This window comes from Apium graveolens, chromosome 4, assembly GCF_009905375.1.
Source record: "Apium graveolens cultivar Ventura chromosome 4, ASM990537v1, whole genome shotgun sequence".
NCBI lineage: Eukaryota > Viridiplantae > Streptophyta > Magnoliopsida > Apiales > Apiaceae > Apium > Apium graveolens.
Window position 1 is genome coordinate 211,006,925 of NC_133650.1, and position 22,671 is coordinate 211,029,595.

At 35.3% G+C, this 22,671-nt stretch overlaps 1 protein-coding gene across 1 annotated transcript; it reads right to left on the reverse strand.

Moving 5' to 3' along the window:
• Positions 1 to 19,463: 19,463 nt before the first annotated feature.
• LOC141717030 (uncharacterized) lies at positions 19,464 to 21,205 on the reverse strand. Its single transcript, XM_074519159.1, has one exon. It carries the CDS (start codon positions 20,900 to 20,902, stop codon positions 19,721 to 19,723), a length of 1,182 nt encoding a protein of 393 aa, XP_074375260.1. The 5' UTR covers positions 20,903 to 21,205; the 3' UTR covers positions 19,464 to 19,720.
• Between the last annotated feature and the right edge of the window lie 1,466 nt (positions 21,206 to 22,671).

Below are 22,671 nucleotides of genomic sequence, written 5' to 3' on the forward strand. Positions count from 1 at the left end.
ATCTTTAAGCAACTTTAAACAGTTCTATTTATTCGAGGAAGTTGAGCGAATAAACATTGGCTATTATCAGCCTTTAATCATAAAACCAAAAGTGATAAGCGATTCCCAGATTCATCTCCTGAATCACGGTTTTGTCCGGTTTTGGAATCATAAAACTTTTCGAGAGAGAAAATGTCGTTAATGGCGATCAACAATAAATTAAACTGGACATTAGTTCACACTCATACCCTGCTGATCAGTCAGGATATAGTGTAGATCTATACCCACCCGTATAGATCCATTCGGGTACCCAGACACTATCGCCCAAGGGTCCGGTCCATCCCCGGCCCATAGGGTACAGCTCATCGTTGGCCCTCACAATAACCATCCAACCGTAGAGTAATTTGATGTCAAATCATTTTGAATTCAAAACATCCCAATTCAGGGTTCGCAAATAACCTGAAAGAATGGGTATTTGCTCAAGAGAGCAATCGATAATATAAGAACAATAATGAAAGGAACATGCATGATAAGAGTAATTGCAGCGAAATATAAAATAGTTAACTATTCTGAACTTATAATAGGAGTGAAGAAATATTTGCAGTATTTTGCGATAAAAGTAAGGAATACTTGCCTCGAGAAGCTTTAACCACTATTATCAGTTGACTTTTGAATTGCCTTGAACGTTTGGCTTTATCGTCAAACCACTATCTTATCCTGGATACAATCCTATCCTTCATGTCCTTCGATTGGAATCTTGTTGAGTATGATAATTAATCACTAGATCATTCCTAGTCCAACGTCAAATCTCGGGTCTTCCGACTAGGACCTACAGGGTTAAAATACCCTAATTTAGATAATCGTTTTGCTTAGCATAACACCCCTAGCACTTCTACCCATACAGTTTCATAACCCAACTCATATTTATATGTATTATTGAAATACACATAGCAATTATGGTTCACATCGTCAAAAATCAATTGGGTATTTATTTTCAGAAAGTATTTATATTTGTTGTTTGAAAATAATAGGGTAATTGATTATTCACAAAAAAAATTTGCACGCCACGTAAGTAGGTTTCGTAAAATTTAGTTACACATTCTCGTTCGATATTTCCGATAATTATAGGTCACATTCCCGTATTTTCGGAATTAATTTCCCGAAAATCGGACAACGTTTCCTTTATTTATTGGCCTACCCGTCGAGATCAAATCGACGTCAATCACAACAACACCAATAATCCACAACTACAATTGACAATTCCCAAACACCAATGTAATTTTAATTATTTATTATGGTTATTCGTATTTTTATATTTTGATTCGTAATTTTCGTTTTGAAATTAATTTCATGAACTAATTTTATTTCATTTATAAACGTAGGACTCAGATAAAAATCATCATCGCCCACCGTCGGCTCGCCGAGGCTCATCGTCGACGGTGGTAAAATTCGCGGGTTTCCGATTACCGGACATCCTACGCGAATCCCGCCGATTATTATTATTATTTTCCGCATAGAATTCATTTTTATTTCACAAATCTTTAATTAATTCATCCCCTGTAGAAAATAAGAATTAAACTTTAATAAAATTATTCAGTCAGTCACTAAGTGCACACGCAACAGGCAACAAGGCACGCGGCACCGCACGCGCACGTGGCCGGAAAAGAACCAAGGTCGGAAAAACCAAGCAACAGGCGGCAATTACACACAACTATACCTAACATAACCACACCCAGAACACTGTAATACACACAACACCATCACACACACACACAATAACACACACGAACACACACACACGCATAGATACACACACGAACGCACACACGTACACATATATGTTTATATATATATAGGAATCGACAGGTGAGAAGAAGGGGCAGGGGGCGGCGATTCCGCCGGAAAAAGAAGAGAAACAGTGGTGACACACCGGCAACCGAGGGTAAAGCGGAGGAAAGAGTGAAAATAGAGAAGAAAATAGAGAACAGAGGGAGAGAGAGTCGAGAGAGAGAGAGATTTCTGTGAGAGATGAGAGAGAGAACCAGAAGAGATTGAGGGGCGCGTGAGAATACGAGGGAAAGAAAACAGAGGCGGTGCAGGAGATAAACATCAGGATATTTTATAATTTTCGTCGTGATAAATCTGAATTCTGATACCGCAATTTAAGAATTGAACGAGAATTTAATGGGTAAAATAATTCGAAAATTTACAAAAATAATTTCTTTAAAAATCCCGAAAAAATTAGGAGTTAATAAAATTAATTTTGCATGATTTTTAAATCATTTTTATAAAGCGCATTGGACTGTATTCTTTTCAATTTAACGAATACACGCGCGGTTAAATAAAAGCCAGAAAAATTCTGAAATAATTTTGAAATTCTTGAAATATTTAAAAGTTAATTGAATAAAATTTTCATGATTTTTGAATTATTCTAGAATTAAATACTGATTTTACGATTAAATGAAATCAGAAAATCATTTAAAGATAAATAATTAATAAAATATTGATTTCTAATTTTTTATAAACTCCTAAAAATAATAAATAAAATTATAAAGCAAGAAGAATAATTTTAAAAACAATTTAACATTTAGAAAATAAATATTCAATAAAATTACTTTAAAAGCGAAATAAATTCATACAACTCAATAATTCACTACACAAATAATCTTCGTTCCCAACAAATCATACACAATTAATAATAAAGCAACGCACATCCAACAGAACCATCACATATTTTATTTATTTATTAATTCGATGATTATATTTAGATATCGGATCCGAAAATAGGTTATTTAGTCGTTAAGTAACTTAAAAGACGATACGATTTTAATACCAAATTTGGATAATTATCAAAACAGAGCCTCTTATAAAACACTTTATACAAAAATAAGGTGATAAAACCTCGCCATTAAGAGAGGCAAGATGATTCCTCTATTTCAAATTTCTGAGAAATCTATTACAGATCATGCAAGATGATTCTAACTCTAATGATCAGATGCCCATTGAACCAAGAATAAAGACAAAGAAATCAACAGTAGAAACTCCTGATGACTCTATTGACACAACTGGAACTAAAGAGCCAACTAATGATGTTAGTGCTCTGATAAAAAAAGGTTCCATTAAACAAAGAAACTGATGAACCCAAGTACACTGCCAATAGTATGCAGAAAAGAAAAGATGAAGATGTGGTTAGGTACATCAGAAAGCAGAAAAAGACTCAGTCCTCTGCTATGGATGTTAGTCCACAAGAACCTAAGTCTCAAAGGGATTTAGACACTGGTAAACATCCAATCACACAAGAACCATCTTCTCACAGGGAAGATGCAGACAAAGAGGCTGCATAAATAATTGTTGATTTTGCTCAAGATGATATTCTCGCTTATTCTAAAAAACTGTTGCAAGAAAAGAAGGCTCATCAGGATGTATTCTCAAAGGTGGATGCAGTTATTAATGATCTTATGTTCGAGGATAGTACACAAGAACTTTCACCATTCATTGCTGAAGCACCTCATATTCCTCCGGCCCCACAAGAACCATCAGTTCAAAGTACTGATAAATACTGATGGTTCTTGTGGGGCCGGAGGAATATGAGGTGCTTCAGCAATGAATGGTGAAAGTTCTTGTGTACTATCCTCGAACATAAGATCATTAATAACTGCATCCACCTTTGAGAATACATCCTGATGAGCCTTCTTTTCTTGCAACAGTTTTTTAGAATAAGCGAGAATATCATCTTGAGCAAAATCAACAATTATTTGTGAAGCTTCTTTGTCTGCATTTTCCCTGTGAGAAGATGGTTCTTGTGTGATTGGATGTTTACCAGTGTCTAAATCCCTTTGAGACTTAGGTTCTTGTGGACTAACATCCATAGCAGAGGATTGAGTCTTTTTCTGCTTTCTGATGTACCTAACCACATCTTCATCTTTTCTTTTCTGCATACTATTGGCAGTGTACTTGGGTTCATCAGTTTCTTTGTTTAATGGAACCTTTTTTTATCAGAGCACTAACATCATTAGTTGGCTCTTTAGTTCCAGTTGTGTCAATAGAGTCATCAGGAGTTTCTACTGTTGATTTCTTTGTCTTTATTCTTGGTTCAATGGGCATCTGATCATTAGAATTAGAATCATCTTGCATGATCTGTAATAGATTTCTCATAAATTTGAAATAGAAATTTGTAATAAGTTGGTTGAGAGGCAGATTCTTGTAGCCATTAAGAGAGTATGTGAGGTTGTTGAGGTTGAGAGGTGGATGGTTCATCAGAAACTCCTGTGACTGAGATCACAGTTTGACTCACAAATTGCTCTGTGGTTTTGACAATGTATTGTCCTCCACTTGTAGTGGGAACCTCCAATTGAATTGGAGGGGATTTAACTGGGTTACTTTCATGTACACCAGCCTCAAACCCTTGTGTGTATTGCCACATACTGGCACTTAATTGTGCTATGATTACCTCCCCTATGATAGGATCATGGGCAAGTGTACTCCTAGCTTCAACTGCAGAGGCAATTTCTGCTAGGGTTGTGAGGGTTGTTCCTTCATAAGGGACCTCCAATTGAATTGGAGAGGATTTAGATAGCTCCCCCTCAGGAGTACTACCCTCAAACCTTTCATTCTGTGAAGACTATTTTGCACATGAAGGTGCATTGGAGGTATCCATGCCATCTTCAGTAAAGACTGATGAACCCCTCATGTTTGTGATGGTGTCATCAAGGTCTACCCCAGCATGTAGCCTCTCACCATCTAAATGAGGTGTCTGGGTGGTGAGCAAAGCTTCTTGAGCTAGGTCACTTGATTTTTGATGCACTTGAGAAATAGATTCAAGGGAATTGGAATAGAAGAAATATTAGATAGAAGAGATTGTTGCTCAGTTATGAGTGTTAGCAGCTCCCCCTGATTAGATGAGGGAGCTTCAAGGGATGTGCTCTCACAATGTGTACCTTCCTTATTTCTCCTACCATACACTTGAATTTCTTCTTGTGCAGGCTGTGCAGACTCAATCCTGGTTGTTTTTACAACTGCATCCTGTTGGGAGGATGTAGAGGAGGATAGAGTGGTCAGCTCAGTTTGTTTACTTCTTTTGGATCTTTTGACCATATGTGGTTATCTTTCAGCTCTCTCCTCACCACTCTCAGTTATCACAACTAGGTTTATCCCCTTTCTCTTCTTTTTACTGACCTCACCTTTTTGAGAAGATGAGGTAGTTGGTTTCCTAGCTTCTAAAGATTATGAAAGAATGGTTGCAGCTTGGAAAGATCCCTATTGGTGATCCTGTGTTTGTACTTCCACAGGTTCAGGAATCATAGATGTACTAGATTGTGCATTAGATCATGTCAGGCATAGGATAATGATAAGTCTTAAATCTCTCCAACATAAATGGAGTGATTTTCAGACTTACATTCACCTTATTCTTTATAGTAAGTGAGCCAAATATTATTTTGGACACTTACTTACAGTTGCCTATTTTAGTACTATCTATACCATTCAGTAGGTGTATGCCAGCTACTTTATTATTTAAAGTGGACATAATAAATATAGGAAAGAAAATTTCCTTACCTCTAGCTGTCAGAGGCATAATCAGCCTGGTTGCAAGTTCTTCCAGAATCAGCAAACCAACATTCAGGTGTCTGTTGTGGGCAATTGAATACACCAGCTTTTACACAACACTTAAGATATTGTCATATCCTGTTTTTCTGCAAGTAAAGGCCCTTACTACAAAGTCAAAGATGAATTACCACTCCTTCCTTAGATTGGTTTTATTTAGGCTTGACAGGTTGATTCTCCCACCATAATTGATAAAGTCCATGAACTCAGTCAGCTCATCAAGAGTTGGTACCTCCACCAGATTCTCAGTTGGCAGCCCCAAAGCTCTATTCACATCTTGGTCATTGAATTCTATTCTTTGGCCTCCAATTGTGCATGTCACCACCATAGAAAGAGAGTTGTTGTTAACATCAGTCCTCACTACAGTTGTACTCCAGAATTCATGCAGCACATCTAGATACAGTACTGGATTTGCAGTCAAAGCACCTACAAGATATGATTCAGACAGTAGCTTCACAAACCCCTTGAAGCTATCAGGAGCTTGGTTTGCATCAGTGAAAGCTAGATAGTTGGTTCCTTTCTCTGGGATAGATGTCCTAGCAATATTTTGGGCCATTGTTGATTGATGAGAATGAATGGGTTAGAATTTTTGTTGAGAAATGATGAAAAACGAGAGAGAAAATGGTTTCGGATTGAAAGCTAGGTCACTTTATATCTCGAAAGTTGTAAGTAAGAGTATGTATCGAGAAGTCTGGGTATTTATAGTAAAAGTAGATGACTTGTCGAGAACTCAAAATGGACATTTGGAGTTTGTCTATCGAGAAGTCATTTTGAGAAGTGAAGTACATGTCGAGAAGTCATTTTAAATCACTCTTCTAGAGAAAAGTATTTTACCAAAATAATTTATTAATTTAAATTATCTCAGTTCTGAGTTATTGATAAGTCAAAAATTATACCTGTAGAGAATTCTGTGAATGAACACTACTAGGGAATTCTTCAAGGACTTATCGATAAGTCATTTTAAGCCTATCGAGAAGTCACTCGAGAAGTCGGTAAATTAATTTATCGAGGCCTCACTCGAGAAGTCCTAAAATGACTTGTCGAGAAGTCAATTTATACCTATCGAGAACTCAGTTCTCTAAATACCTTTGGTTATTGCAATTCTGCCTTGTTTTAATTTTACATATTAAGAATGCAAATTAACAACTGAGCAGTTTACTTAGAATTTGAGAAATTCCAAGTTAATTTTGAATTTGAAAAACAAATATACAGAGATTTCTGAAATATTTATAATTCATATTTCAGTTAATTTCCAATTTAATCAAATTAATTGTGACTTACTGGAGATTAATCTGCTGCAAAATATTAGCTGAGTTCTTGCCTTAGGATGAAGAATTAAGCAATCCAATTTCACCTACAAATCTAGTGAAAGTTACTTCATCCAAAGGTTTAGTAAAAATGTCAGCTAATTGTTTTTCTGTTGGTACAAAAAAAAAGAACGTAATGTTATATCAGGATACAGGTCTTTTAAAGACAAAATTGACACCTTCCACTGGAACTCTTTTTGTCAACCCTCCATCCAGCAAAATCTGTATCTGTGAGACCCACAGCTCCAAAACTGATTCCCTTGGGATACCATAATCCCAAGTTGAGCTTCCTTCCAGTATCTGAAGATCCTCTTTCTCCCCCTGAGGTTGTGCAATCAAACTTAGGTATATGAGATGAGCTTCCATTTCCATGGTTCTCTTGTTGAGTAGTTTCTTCATTTCCTTAGTCTGACAGACTTCACAAACTTCAACGTGAGCAAGCTCCAACTTAAACATGTCTCTTACCAACTCCTTTTTGACAAGGTGTTAATTTTCTTGAAAATTAAGTGAGACAGATTTTTAAGCCAGAACTTGTTTATTTCTTCTGATACCTTGGTGTAGAAGCAATAAATATCATCCTTATTTGTTGAGTCAAAATCTTCAACAAACAAGCTTCTTTTCCTTGCTCCTTTCAGAGCAACTTCACCTTTTCTTGCTGATAACAGTGCATTCTTCTTGTTGAATAAGACTTGAGACCATTGTCTACAATATGCTAATTCTGAAAAGATTCACTTCAAGATCAGCTACCAGTGCTACATCATTTAAAAACAATATTTTCAGAACAATCTTGCCATATCCCATTTTGAATCCTTTGTTGTTGTCTCCAAAGGTCACAAATGGGCTAACTTTCTCCTCAAACTGTGATAGCAGGGCTTTACCACCAGTCATATGCCTGGAACATTCACTGTCTATGATCCAGATGATTTTCTTCACTTGCCCTGCACATAATGAGTCTTAAGTGTGTTTGGAAACCCAATCAGTGTTGGGTAGTTTCTTCTTGGTAACTTGTTCAGTAGAAGTAAAATGAGTTGTTTTAGAAGAAACAGAATTCAGTGACTGTTGTGCATGTTTTCCTTCTGATGTGGACTCATTTCTTGATTCTTTAAGCTCTACTCTCAGTTTGTGGCAACTCTTCATTACCTTCATGTTGCAAGGAATGCAGTCAAACTTGTCACAAAATGAATATGGATCATTTGAATTTGCTTCATTGTATTTACAAGTTCCTTCAGCTGGCTTGCTAACAACCTTTTTACAGAGGTGAGTTAGATGATTTGAAGAGCCACATTTTTCACACTTCTTTCTATGAGCATTTGCAACATAAGAAAAATTATTGCTTTTGTTTATCCCTATTTTCCCATTTCTATTTTTCTTTCACTTTCTTGCATCTACAGTTTTGGTTTCTTGAACAGGAGCCTTGGGACTTTGTTTGTTCATGAGCTTCTCTTCAGTATTGGAAGACTGAACTGATTCTTCAGTTTTCTTCTCTTTATCTTCATCACTAATATCTTGTTTGATAATCAATTCTTCTTCACTGAAGTTGACTACACATGCTTTGAATATAGGTGCATTAACCTCTTTCAAAAAGGTTGGAGCATTCTCAGTCTTCTTTACTTTCCCTTTGTCACCTACAGTTTTCTTTTTGTCACTCATGTCATTATACCAATAGCAATGTTTGCACATGGCTTATTCTTTTCATGATACTGTTTGACCAGTTCAGATGCATTTATTAAAGATTTCATCTTTACTTCATTCTTTTCTAGCTTCTCCCTTAACACTGCTTCAATTTCATTTGCACACTTGAGCTTGTTCTTGAGATAAGCACTTTCTTGTTTTAAAGCTTCAAGCTCAACCAGCAACAATTCAGTTTCTTGCTTCTCACTCTCGAGCTTCTTATTTATCTTAGTTAATCTGCTAACTTCTTCATTAGCAGCAACCATGCTTGTGTGAATGTGAAATATTTCTGTGCTCATCTTTTCAACAGTTTCCTTGTATTGATTCATGTTTAAATCAATAGTGGTAAGAGTTGGTGTCTGTACTTTTGATGAGGATGATTCACCTTGTTTCAAAGCCATTAGAGCATAGTTTCCAATTTCCTCATCTTCATCATTATCTGAATCATCCCAACTCTTTCCCTCGGCAATGTAAGCTTTGCTCTGTTGCTTTTTCAGAAGATCTTCATACTTTGCTTCCAGTTCAGCATAAGCATTGTCTTTCTTTGCCTTCTTGGGTTTCCTGCATTCTGTAGCAAAGTGACCTAGTTCATCATAATTGAAGCACCTTATATTAGATATGTCAACAGATCCTGTTTTGTAACCACTCTTGCTATCAGAAGTGTACTTCCCTTTCTCTTTCCAGCTGTTGTCTTTGTTGAAGGATTGTCCTTTACTCTTGAAGTACCTTGGCTTCTTTACTCTAATGTTATAAAATTTTCTAGCTGAATAGGCCATAGACTGGTCTAGCTCATCCAATTCTTCAAGAGTGTAGAACTCATCCTTTTCCAACTCTAGTATGACTTGCTCCTGTTAATCATTTGTTTTTTGCTCACTTGTTGAGGAAACTGGAATATGAGACCTTGGTTCATCATTAGATGTTTGACCTTCATTTACTATTAAAGCACTTGAGCCATCTATAACATGTCCTTGGCCATATCTCAATGATTGCCTTTGAATCATCTCTAGTTCATATGTTTTGAGAATTCCATATAGAACTTCCAGAGTTATTCTGCTCAAGTCTCTTCCTTCTCTGATTGCTAAGATTTTCTGTTCCAAATGATCAGGAAGAGTAAGAAAGAACTTTAGATTCACCTCTTCAGCTTCATAGTATTTATCATAAAGCTGCAAGTCATTTATCAGCTTATTGAATCTTTCAAACACATCAGTAATGCTTTTCTTAGGCTTAGCCATGAAACCCTCATACTGTGAAATCGGTATCCTTCTTTGATTAGATCTAACCTCCTCAGTTCCTTCACAGAGTATTTCTATCTTCTCCCATATTTACTTGGAAGTGTCACAGTTGACAATATTCTTGTACATCACATTGTTAAGTTCAATCAATATCAATTGCAAGCTGCTATCCAGGGAGACTTTCTCCTTTTCAGGGTTAGAATACTCAGCTGGGTCTTTTGGAGCGTAATGAGCTTGTATGACCATGTCTCCATCTGTAGATTCCTCAACTCTTACCATAGGAATGAAGGGTCCATTCTTGAGGATCTGAATATAGAGTGGATTGGTCATCCTGATAAATAGCATCATTTTCTTTTTTCAAAGAGTGTAGTTAGCTTTGTCAAAGGTAGGAATTTTGATGCTACTGATTATCTATGTATTCATTCTTCCAAAATCTTGAATCTGTTTACTTTCAGATTTGGCTCTGATACCACTTGTTAGGTAATGAATCATACACAGAGGGGGGGGGGTGAATGTGTTTTTTTGATTTTAGGCTTTTCTTGAAAGTTAATGGTTGAACAAAGTAAATTAAATCTTGTATAGAAAAGTGTTCATGCAGAATCTAAACTTGCAGAAAATAAAGAACATATCACTTAATTTTTATATTAAAAATTAAGACTTGCTACAAAATTTCTAAGCTCTTTGATGTTAAAGAGCTCAGCTTCTTCTTAAGAATGATACAAGAGATTTGATCTAAATTGTTACTTCTAACTAGAGGACCAGTGTTAACTTTATAACTCAGTTAACTGCTGGTTTACACAGTGGATAATAAACATGCTATTAGCTTTTCTAAATTGTCACTTGTCATTTCTAATTATAGAAAAGCAAATCTTCCATTTCTGGCTTAGCATATCTTTAGCATCCTGTGTTCACTTTAATCTTCCTCTGTCAGTTAATCTTTGTCATTGATCTTGCACACTCTTCAAGCTGCTTTTTGTAGACTTGTCAATCTAGCTGTTGGATTGTTTGTTGATTGTTTATCTTGGATATTGAAGTGATCTGCAATTCTGTACTTTGAGATTGTACCTCGAGATCTCCAGTTTGAATTAATAGAACACTTGATATCTCGATAAGTACATTGGCCTATCGAGATCTCTAGCACTCCATATTGAGTTTGGCTTGTAGAGGTCTTCAGCTTGTCGAAATCTCTAGTCTTCACATCTTCACTTTGACTTATCGATAACTCAGAGTTCTCTACTAAATGTAGACTTATCGATAACTCTAAGTTCTCTAGTAAAGGAATGACTTGTCGGTATCTCCAAACTTTAGTTCTTCAATTTTGCTTGTCGATATCTTCCTGAGTTCTCTAGTAACTTTTCTGACTTCTCCACTGTGAATTCATTCATTTCTTCTGTCCCGATGAATATTGCTCATCCGTCGAGTAGTGATTGTATCCCGACGGATGTGCCTCACAGCAGCCATCCGTCGGCTAGCCAAACTACTATTCTGATGGATGTTCCTCATCCGTCGGTACTCTCTACAACTTGAATAACTTCTCGATAAGCCATTCTGGAGTTCTCGAATGACTTCTCTATAACATTAAATCTGTGACTTGTAGAGATCTTGACTTAGAGTATTTTTCTCCAAACAGATTTATTCAACTCCAAGCTTCTTCAAAATTCTTCTGAGGCATGATCTTCTTGATCTTCTTCCAGAGAGAATCCTTAGGCTTGATACTGTTTTAGGAAAAAGACTTCAGTCTGCTTCTTTGCATTTTTACAGACTTTAAGTGTTACAAGTACAAAATATAAATTTAGATAATAATACAACTTACTCAGAGTTGACAAATTGTCTTAGTCTTGTTAAAGTACATGCATTTCTTTTACAACAGTTTCCATCAATAACCATTTTCAACTAATAATTACTGAAAAATAACTTTCTACTCCTTAAGTCTCATTTCAAGGGATCTTTTATTAAACGTCTCAAAAAAAATGAAATCATATTTTATAATATCGATTTAAGATTCTTATAACCAAATGTTCATATAAGATGCTTAATTATCCATGATAAATCTCTAGATTTTCGTGGGCTTTTCTTTCTTTCTAGGTTGGGTCGAGCTTGAGTGCAATAGTACCTGAAACGGAATGTTTGGTGGAGATGGGATTTCCGGGGACACCTCCGGCGTAAGAATAAGTATTTTAACAAATTCTAGAGAGATAAGGTAGAGCTTACTAGTGTGTAGAAAAATGTGAATCATTTCCTCTTTTACTTCGCTGGGAATTTATAGGAGATGAGAGCATGTGAGCGGCATGCGTGTTTGCAGTGGCTATCTATCGTAGGCGGCGTCAGGCGTAGGACGTTGACGTCCGGTGATGTGTCGGGTGCATCCCACATGGATGTCAATCGCCCATGTGGGGTATCATTAGAGGTTTTTGTTTGGCACGCGGGAAGACCGAGTGTGGGGTTCAGTTAAAGAGTTGGGTTTGGCACATATTTTGGGCTTTTTAGTGGGTTTGGGCCTGGTCGAACGGGATGTAATATCCGGGATATTAAGTGTAATTATTTTTATCAATAAATGATTATTATGTGATTATTATGTGATTTTTGGTGAATTATTGAATGATTGGTGTGAATATGTGGATGCTTAAATGTGATAAAGTATAAGTATGTTAATTTTATTATGTCCAGAATAAAATACAGATAATTAAGGTATTTTTCTGGTAATTTTTGGAGTGTTATATGATTTTATATTGATTTATGAATTTATTAAGTATTTTCTGAATAATTACAAAATTACTTTATAAAGCCGGGAATCGTCCGACTTCAACTGTTTTTACGTTTTTACAACCCGAAACTCTTCCGAAAACTCCTTCCTAACCTAATATGGTAATTCCAGACATTTTCTGTGTTTTGACTTTTTCAATCCGGATTACGGTTTGACCCGTGCGCGGCCCTGCACACAATTTTCGATACGATAATTATTTCGATGTACCAACAAAACCCGTATTCTCGAAAGACGGGATATTATTACATTATTTTCGTATAAAGTGCTTTATAAGAAGCCCATGTTGGATAATTATCCGATACGGGTATTAAATTGGATCGTTTTTGCAGTTACTTAGCGGCTAAGTAACTAATTTAACCATCCAAAATGATCCAACACGATCCAATATTCCATAAATATATAGCTCTTTTATTATTTCATTTTATTCGTATAATCATAATCTGTCAGTAAAATCTCGTAAAATACAGAGAAAACATCGAATTAATACCGCGTTCTTGAAAATCATTCGCACAAACGGAGACGTTATCGAACTCCGATTCGGGCGTGTAATATATCGAAACGAAGCTCTCGAAAATCTCTTTCTGAATCCACCATCTATTTTGATGCAGAAATCAAGGTATTTTTCTTATGAAATTGTTTTATTTCGAATTTATTAAGGATTAAATTATGAAAATTTGTTCTTGATGTTGTTGATATGATTTGATGATTCCATCGTGTAGATAATATTTTTCTGATCAATTTGGTATATCATATGTCAAAAACCGAGTATATAGAAAAGGGTGTTTAATTTTTGAATATTAAAATTAGGGTTATAATAGTTTGAATGTTCTTGATTCAAATTGGGTATTTTATTTTTGTTGATTCTGGGTGGATTTGAAGGTTACAGATGTGTAGATCGTTTCCTTTACAGTCGATACATGTAACTTGTTTGTATTTTAGCCTTCGATTTCGAGTCGCCGAAAACTTCTATTGGCGGCGGCGGCGAGAATTTCAACCGGAGTTCCTGGAGGGATTAACGAGGTTTTGCTCGAATAAAGCACTGGTTATGTTACTGAGGACGAGGGGAAATAAACCCCGTAACTTTGGCATATTTCTGGGCATTTTTCGGCCGCCAGAAAAGCTCCATGGCGGCAGCCATGGAGTCCGGCCGGCGAGTCGCCGGAAGTGATGACCGGGGGTGCAAAATTTCAATTTAGCCCCCGGTAGTTTTCTTGATATTATATATTTTATACCCAGATTTTAATACTTATAAAAATTGGATTGTTGTTTAAAAATATTTTAAATATGATATTTCTGTTATTTTAAAAAAAATCAAAAAATGCTTATTTAATTATTCTAAATTTAGAAAATTGTTTTAATTATTTAATTATGTAAAAATAAATCTGATTTATTTTATTAATTGATTTTAATTAATTTTAATTATTTTAATTATCGATTAATTTAATATTAATTGATTAATTAATTTAATTAATTTTAATTAATTTAATAATTAGATTTAATTATCTAAAATTGATTTAAAAATCCTGAAAAATAGTTTTGTGCTTTAAAATATTATTTAAAATTATTTTCAAGGCTCGATAATTATTATAAATTATTTTAAAGTCAGATTCGGATGTTCGAACCATGTTATTTAATTATAAATTGATTCGGAGTCCCGTTTTAATTTCGAAAAATGTTCAAAAATTCGTAATAAATACTTGGAAATTTATTTTGACCCCGAATCTCCTTTTAAAAAAATTATTTTGATCGAATATCTTGCGTGCTATGTGCTACGTGCTATCTGGTTGATGTGTTATATGCCTATGTGGTTATTGTTTGACTGTTTTAGTCATAACTTTCAATCCGTAAATCGGATTTGGGTGAAACGAAGGGTAGATGAAAGCTTATGACGTCTATGTGATGATTAGAATGATATGAGATTGAGTATTGATAGATACTTGTGATGCCTAGTAGAGTAAGCGAGGCATAGAAAAGAAATCCAGTGATCAGTAAATAGAACTGAAGTGTAGAAAAAAGGAAGCAAGTGATCGATGAATAGAAGCAAAGAATAGAAAAAGAAGGAAAGTGATTGAAAAGTAAAACTGTTAGATGGATACAAGTAAAGTTGGAAATCATCGGTGATAAGGCAAGTACTTCTGAACCTTCTTCAAGATATATTGTAAATATTTTTGAACTATCTCATAACATGTCGATATTATTCAAAATAACTCCTGTTTTATATTGCAAGCGCTTTAAACTATTTAACCTTGAACCCTGCTTCTTATTGATCTTGCGCCATAAGCCTTATTCTTCATAAACCATTGATTGTTGAATTCCCAGATACGAGCCAGACACATACGATACTACTCCACAAATACATATCTACCACATACTAATTTCTGATATTGAAAATGTTGTTTATGATTCAGCTTATTGAATTACATTGGTTATCATATTGAGTTGTTTTAGAATTGGATGGTTTTATAAATGTGGACCAGATTCGTGGTCGGACCAGATTCGTGGTCGGACCAGATTCGTGGTCATAATAGGCCAATGCGTGCCTTGGATCCAGTATATAGAGCAAAGCTGGGAGCCTTGCTCGAAATTAGTGTGTGACTGATCAGCAGCCTAACCTTGGTTTTTAAAATAAAAAGTGAATATCCAATTCTAATCATTGCTTATTTAGAAACTTTATTCTTCTGAATCATTTCAATTGGTTATTGTTTAACCTCAGTTATTGCTATTACGACTTGCTGAGCTAGTCAGCTCACTCTTGCAGACCTTTTTATGTTTTCAACAGTTGAAAAGGAAATTGTTGGTAACGAGGATTTTCAGTCTAGTGTGTGAGCTAGGATTCCAGGTTAAGATGGATCGAGTTAGCAGGAGCTTTATATTGTAAATTAGTTATGAAAAATTGTAAGAAATATATCATTATCAGTTATAAGTTGAACTAGTTGGGTTTTGGTACGATGTAATAAAAGGTAAGGTTGTGGCTTATTTTCATACTTGAACTTGTTGCGATCCATGGTTGTGAAAAGAAGGGTCAATGCATATAATATTTTATATAAAGGTTTATATATTGTGTGTGTGTGTTATGAACCCCAAACTTCTGACCCGGGTTTGGAGGGCGTTACAGGCCGGGCCAATCATTTTCCCTCACTATCTTATGCAACTTGTAGTTGCATGGGGGATTAAGTCATATTCGAGTTTGAAGTTGGGGGTAATTACGACCGTTTGTCAGTGTATGGTGGCTTTAAATTTGAAGGTGAGTTGATGCCCCCCAATGAAAGGAGGTTGAGACCGTCTGCTTGTTTGGGGTGGCGTTTGATTCGAAGTTGAGTTGGTTCCCCACAATGGAAGGCGGTTGAGACCGTCTACCAGTTTGGAGTGGCGTGGCGTTTGATTCAAAGTTGAGTTGGTACCCCCCGAAAGAAAGGCGGTTGAGACCGTCTACCAGTCTGCAGTGACATTTGATTCGAAGTTGAGTTGGTGCCCCCAATGTAAGGCAGTTGAGACCGTCTGCCAGATTGGGGTGACATTTGATTCGAAGTTGAGTGGGTGCCCCCTAATGGAAGGCAGTTGAGACTGTATGCCAGTTTGGGGGTGTCTTTTGATTCGAAATTGAGTTGGTGCAGGTAAAAAGTTATGGTGCTTTTTCTGAAATCTTTTAAAATGAAAAGGTGGGGGGTTGAATTTTGAAAAAAATTGAAAAAGAAAGAAGGAGGGTCTTTGGGAAGTTGAGCGTCGAAAATTTGGGGAATGCTCATTGATGGCTATGAATGATACATCATCAATGCACTGGATGGAGATGTGGGGGAATTACGCTAGAAACTAGGGGCGTGGGCACGTGGGTAGCTGAAGCGATGTTGGTGGGTTTCTTGGCAGCCAATGACGTGCTACGACGTGCCCTTGGCGGTTCTAATTTATTTTGTGTATATAAATAAACCCCCCTCATTTGTCTTCTTTCTCATTTGTTTTAAACCAACAACTGAGAGATAAAGAGTATGGCAATGGAAAGATATAGTTGAGAGAAGATAACCAAAGTGATCGTGGTTTTGACCGGAGGTCTCGACGGATGGCGGTGGGAGTTTTTTTCTTCTTTTAAGGTTAGTCTTGTGTCTTTTTCCTTGCTTCTTTCGCTTCATTTCTCAGTGCATGCATACAGTGTGGTGCTGGTGTTCTTGTTTTTGTTTTCTAATTGTAAGAGTCTTGTTAAGAACATGTTGTTGGTATTGATAAGAGTCTGGGATCTTGATATTGTGGCTTGCATCTGTCTTTTTATGTTTGTTCATCTGCTTTTGGGTGCTACTACATGGGTTTTTAAGTGTTATTGGATTTTCGTGATGAACATCTAAGTTGATGTTTATCTTCTCGTGTGTGTATATGTATGTATAGGTGTTGAGAGTATATTTCGCTTGGTTGATTCTGAGCAAGTATTTTTGTTTGTCTAGGTTAATCTCGAGTGCGGAGCGGGGTGAGGTCGGTAAAGTTGCGTCAATTTTTTTAATACTAAATTATAGCAATATCTGCACTTATTTTTGCACTATCATTCAAAATATTTTTACAAAATTAAAGTCTCATTCCGTGGTTGTTGCTGACCCCTATCACATTAATCCATATGCACCCTGCCTTTTTTATTCTTTGTTCTCTAGCTACACACACTAGGGGTGTACGCGGTTCGGATCGGATCGGTTTTGGGGTAAAAGTCGAACCAAACCGCGAAGAGCGGTTTTAAAAAATTGTCATCCGCAACCGCATTTGCGGTTGCGGTTAACCACGTCATTTGCGGTTGCGAATTTGCGGTTATTGTGATCGGTTTGCGGTTCAACCACTTATTTTAAAATAATTAATAATTTGCAAAAAAATAAATTTGGAATATTAATAAATTGAAGTTTAAGTTACGTGATAAATTATATTAAAAAATAAAATATAAACTAATGTTCCGTGTGGAGTAAGGATATTAAAAACATACAAAAATGTGGAGGCGAGAGAAAAAAAAAAGAAAATGATAAAAAAATTACATGTTGATTATATTTTTCATTTGTTTGGTTATATATCTTATAATGATTGTGAATTTGATGAATGAAGTCTTAACATTAACCTAAGATTAGTTGATAAATGTGTATACTTATTAATTTATATGATATCAACTACATTTTTGGAAATATATTTTATTATAAATATATGTTGCGAGTTGCGGTTGCAGTTGCGATTTTGTGATTTTCAAGAATTTAAAACCGCATCCAAACCGCGAATGAGCGGTTTTTAAAATTTAAATCCACAAACAACCCGTATTTCGCGATTATCCGCAAATACGGTTCGGTTACGAGCGGTTAAACGGTTAGATGCGGTTGAACGGTTTATTTGTACAGCCCTAACACACACCACATCTTATCAAAAACTGTGTACATTTTTTCTACTATAACGGGAGAGTAGAGATCTTATGATCGATCAAGTCGGGTCCCGCAGGCTAGCTAGCAGTGATTCGTGATTTGGTCTCGGATTAACAAATTCATAAAAGCTTCTCCTACAATTTCTTTATTCATTCTTCTCTTTCACCCTTCTTCCATTCTTAGAATCTCTTGTCACTAGGCTTGGGTATCCTATGTTTGGGTTTTTACACTTCATTCCCATCTATCACTATTCACTACTCTACTAACTGCATATGCAGCGACTTCAGCTATAGATTTTGGATATGATTAAGCAATTTTAGAACCACGATTTCATATTATTTGAGGATTAGGAAAAAGTTGCAATTATTTTTTTTTCAAATGATTTATTTAAAAAGTAGGACTAGAAATAGAGTCTTTATTGAATATTAAAGCTCAACTAGGCTGCAACCTTGGTAAGCCCCTTGTTTCAGCCCATGTTTATAGAAATTAACCGAAATTTTAAAATTCGTTTATAATTTTTTTTAAAAATTATTGATCGATATAATAAATTAATGGTGAATCATTCAGTTTTCAAAAATCGCCGATTAATCACAAATTGATAACTCAATAGATAAGTTTCAATTTTTTTTTATAATCCGTAAGTTCCAAATTTCAGAATATGTAATCACCGTTCAATCCATCCACGATAAAAATAGCTCTAGTATTATTTTAAAAAGTTCAAATCATTTTGTTTAATTGAACCAGACCTTCTACCCCCAATATATTATGCAAGGGAAAATTATTTTTTTAATATTCAACCGCTAGGGGTAAATAGCAGGGCATGTACAACGATTTCTTTCTCGAATTGTAATTGATGATCGAAATGTCATCAAGAAAACTATGATTTTGGTTCAGAGTTGAACAAAATTCTAGCTGCGAAACAAACACTTGATCGTCGAGCTGCTAAAAACAGTTCAAGTGTTAAAAAGAACATAACAAACTGGGAACAGATGTAGCTATTCACTCAGCAATGCCTTTGCTCTCAACAAACTCCTCCAAACCAAGTTTCATCTTTGAAGCAGCCAAATTATGAAGGACTTTGAAAAGGCCCAACACAAATTGTAGCCCATTCTTTCAAAATCTACCACCTATTCTACCATGCTTTACTGACATGCTCTACTTATAACATATATTATTATAAGAACAATGAAAACAATATTGTTCCGCACTTTTAAAAGAGTACAGTGTTACACACGAATCATACTCTCTACCACCAAACATATTACGCAAGTGAAACTGTTTTTTTTTTCTAATATACTACCACCGTCAGGGGTAAATAGCAAGACATGTACAATAATTTCTTTCTCGAACTGTAATTGATGATCGAAATGTCATCAAAAAAATGTATGCACAAAGGAGAGTCGAAGTATTTTAATCAAAAATTGTGATTTGAGTTTCAGAGTTGATCAATAATCTAGTTGAAAAACAAAGACTTGATCATCGAGCTATTAAGGACAGTTCAAGTGTTTAAAAAAACAAAACAAACTGGGAACAAAAGTAGCTCTATTCACCCCAGCAATGCATTACTCTCAAATAAACTCCTCGAAAGTACCAAGGATTTTCTGTGATAAGGCCCAACACAAATTGTAGCCCATTCTTTATATTCTTAATATGCTTTTCTTAATTAGACTTGTTCTACATAGGTAGGCTAACATTATTTGTCCTACACAAGAAAGATCTAAGCAAAACACACACAAAATGAAACAAGAAAAAGGGGGGGGGGGTTAAATACAATACAAGTGGTCTTAATCTGAGCTAGCATAGAGTAAGGCCAGAAGAAAAAGTTATCCCAGCCATATTAGAATTTCTCATCTTGCAATCAGGGAGTGGAACCCAACTCCAGATTTTGTTGTTCATGTGATAACATAGCCAGATTATGTCCCACACTCCTTCAAAGTTTGACATCAAAACAGCCCTGAATGTGCCATCTTTTAGCATTACACACCCCATCATCACCCCATAAGGCTTTTTAATTTCATCAACTAGTCCATTCGGGACTCTTGAAACCAACTCCCATTCCCTACCACTTTGGCTCATGCCCCACAACTCTACACCTTTCAACATTCTCACCCTTCTATCACTCTCTCCATTTGAACTATCTGATCTCACTATCATCATCTTCCCGTCACCGTACACGTGAAACCGATCGCTCGTATGTCCCGACGAAAATCCTACTGCGAATCGCTCCATCCCTCCTCCATCAAATCTCGGTCGCACTACAACCGGCGTGTCACACTTCTCTGCTCCAACCGCAATTAAAATGCTCTCACTTTGTCCATTAACTACACTTAGATAAATACAATCACTTTCTTTTTTAACATGTCCACGTGGAATATCTTCACTAGCCTTGATGGACTGCCACTTGTTCGTATCAGAGCTGTACACGAACAGAGTCGGATAATCTTCAAATAATTCAGCAAATACAAACCGAAATCCATCCAACCCTGATAGTAATTTGATCCCTGATCTCCTCCACGAGGAAGTGCCACGTCGGCCTAACGGACTGGGAGGAATCTTCTTAACTGTCTTGGTCATTGGATTAACAGCAATAACCTGTTGACTTGTGTTCAAAGCAAACAGAAAATAATTCCCCGACGCAGTTAAAAAATAAAGGTCTTCCCCAGGAGGAACAACTGATCTCAAAACCTCCGCTACCAAAATCCTAAACCAACGGTTAGAACAATCCGTAAATCCATGAAGCATCGCGTCACGATGCCATCGCTTTTTATAGACAAACAGCCAAGTCGCAGAGCTTGATCGAATATTATAATCACGAACAAAATCTTGATCAGATATAACCGAGGTTATAAACTTGTTAACTGATCGTAAAATGAAAATATCAGGCAAAACAAGGTTTACGATGATATACTGTATGAGTTCGGATGGAAGTAGACAGAAACCTACAGTGTTTGTAGTACTATTCCGGCGAGTTTCCATAAATTTTGTTAGGTGACACCACTTGTTTTTTATAACTTATAGTACTTGTCTAATTTTGTAGCAAAAGTCATAGTCTATTATATATAGTGATAGTGTTACTACATTGCTTTACCAAATGGTGAATACTTCGTAGCTAGTTAATATTTAATTAGTGAATAATTGAAGCAATAAATAATATGAGAAAAAGACATATATTGTGGGTGGATAAAACAAATGATCCGACGGGGCATCCGACGAGAATGCATCGGTCATGGTCGGAGATTTTAATGGTGGAGAATTGAGTGTTGAAGTTTGACAATAACAGGAATAATTGAATATTGAAACATAGTGATGAATCTGTGTACAATGCTGTCTTTGTTTATGAATAAGATTAAAATGCGCTTACTATTGGTGTTACATATACAATTAGTAAGCATGCTTTCACGCATCAAGAGTCATGCTCTCTTGTGGACCTGTTTTGGATCAGTGTGTTTATATATAAATATATATAAAGTAGGGTTTGATAAGTGTAGTGTTTTATGTGTAGATTATAAAAGTGGGTGTTGATAAGTAAGGTTTAGAGTGATAACCTTTTAAATAAGAAATAATGCAACATGAGAGGTTTCTATGAAATTTTCGAAAGTGAAGCACTCAACGACACTGATACACTGTTATTTTTAATGGCTAAAAAACAATTCGCAAATTTTATAACTCTTCATTTTTGCATTTTCTTAGAACTATTGTTTTGTATTTTAGCTACAATAATAAAACCATAGATATTACTCTCTGCATCTAAAAATATTGTTATTATTTTTGTTACTGGTCAAATTTTGATTAAAAATTACATATATCATGTTACTTAAAATTAAAAAATTATATTACTAGAAAGCATATCTAATATATTTTAAAATGTTTTTTTCTAATGATTATGAAAATAATTTTTTATTTTCAGTTAACTTTTAATAGATTTGACTGTTTGAAAATCTAACAAATATAAATGGTATTTACCTAAAAAAATGGGACTGAGAATTGAGGAAAGAATAATATGACCGTACATGTACTCCTATTTGATTATCTATGGTGTTTCTAACTTCTGCACCTCTTATCATTTCAAGCAATCATGAATGATTGTCACTCCATTGGAGTGTTTGACATACCTTTTTGAGGCTATATACGTAGGTGGGCTGAGGGTCACAGGAATTTGGGCCATCTGGCTTATAAAGATCGGAGGAGGCAGACTTTCAGGACCATCTGTTTAAGCCATCCAATGGTTTTTTGTTTAAATGTTAAAAATTATATTACATAGTACTCCCTCCGTCTCCATTTGGGTTGGATACGGAATTTAAGGAAAAACTATAAGTAGTGGTAGAAAGTTAAAAAATGAGTAAGTAGTGGATCCGATTAATATTACAGGTATTAGATCTATGTCTTGCAATTGCTTTGTAAGAGTTCTAACCATTATGATACTTAAATCATATGTTAATCATATGTGTTGTTAATCATATGTGTCGTTAATCATACATATATAGTGTGTCTTTAAATAAATAAATATTTGATATTTCAATTATTGAGACTTACTAATAACTTATAATTATATTTTTCTTTTACATTTGCTACTTTGTATTATATTGTTATATAATATTTTTTTAATCGACATATATGTAATATTTCGTTAAATACACACGATATGAAGTAGGGTTAATCAAATTGATATCAAGTATTATACATTTACGATGGAATATATATATATATATATTAGTTCAATATATATATATACTGTAACACCCCCA

What these genes read in the sequence shown, in the direction of transcription:
- LOC141717030 (XM_074519159.1), bottom strand. Translation starts at nt 20,902, where the DNA reads ATGGAAACTCGCCGGAATAGTACTACAAACACTGTAGGTTTCTGTCTA.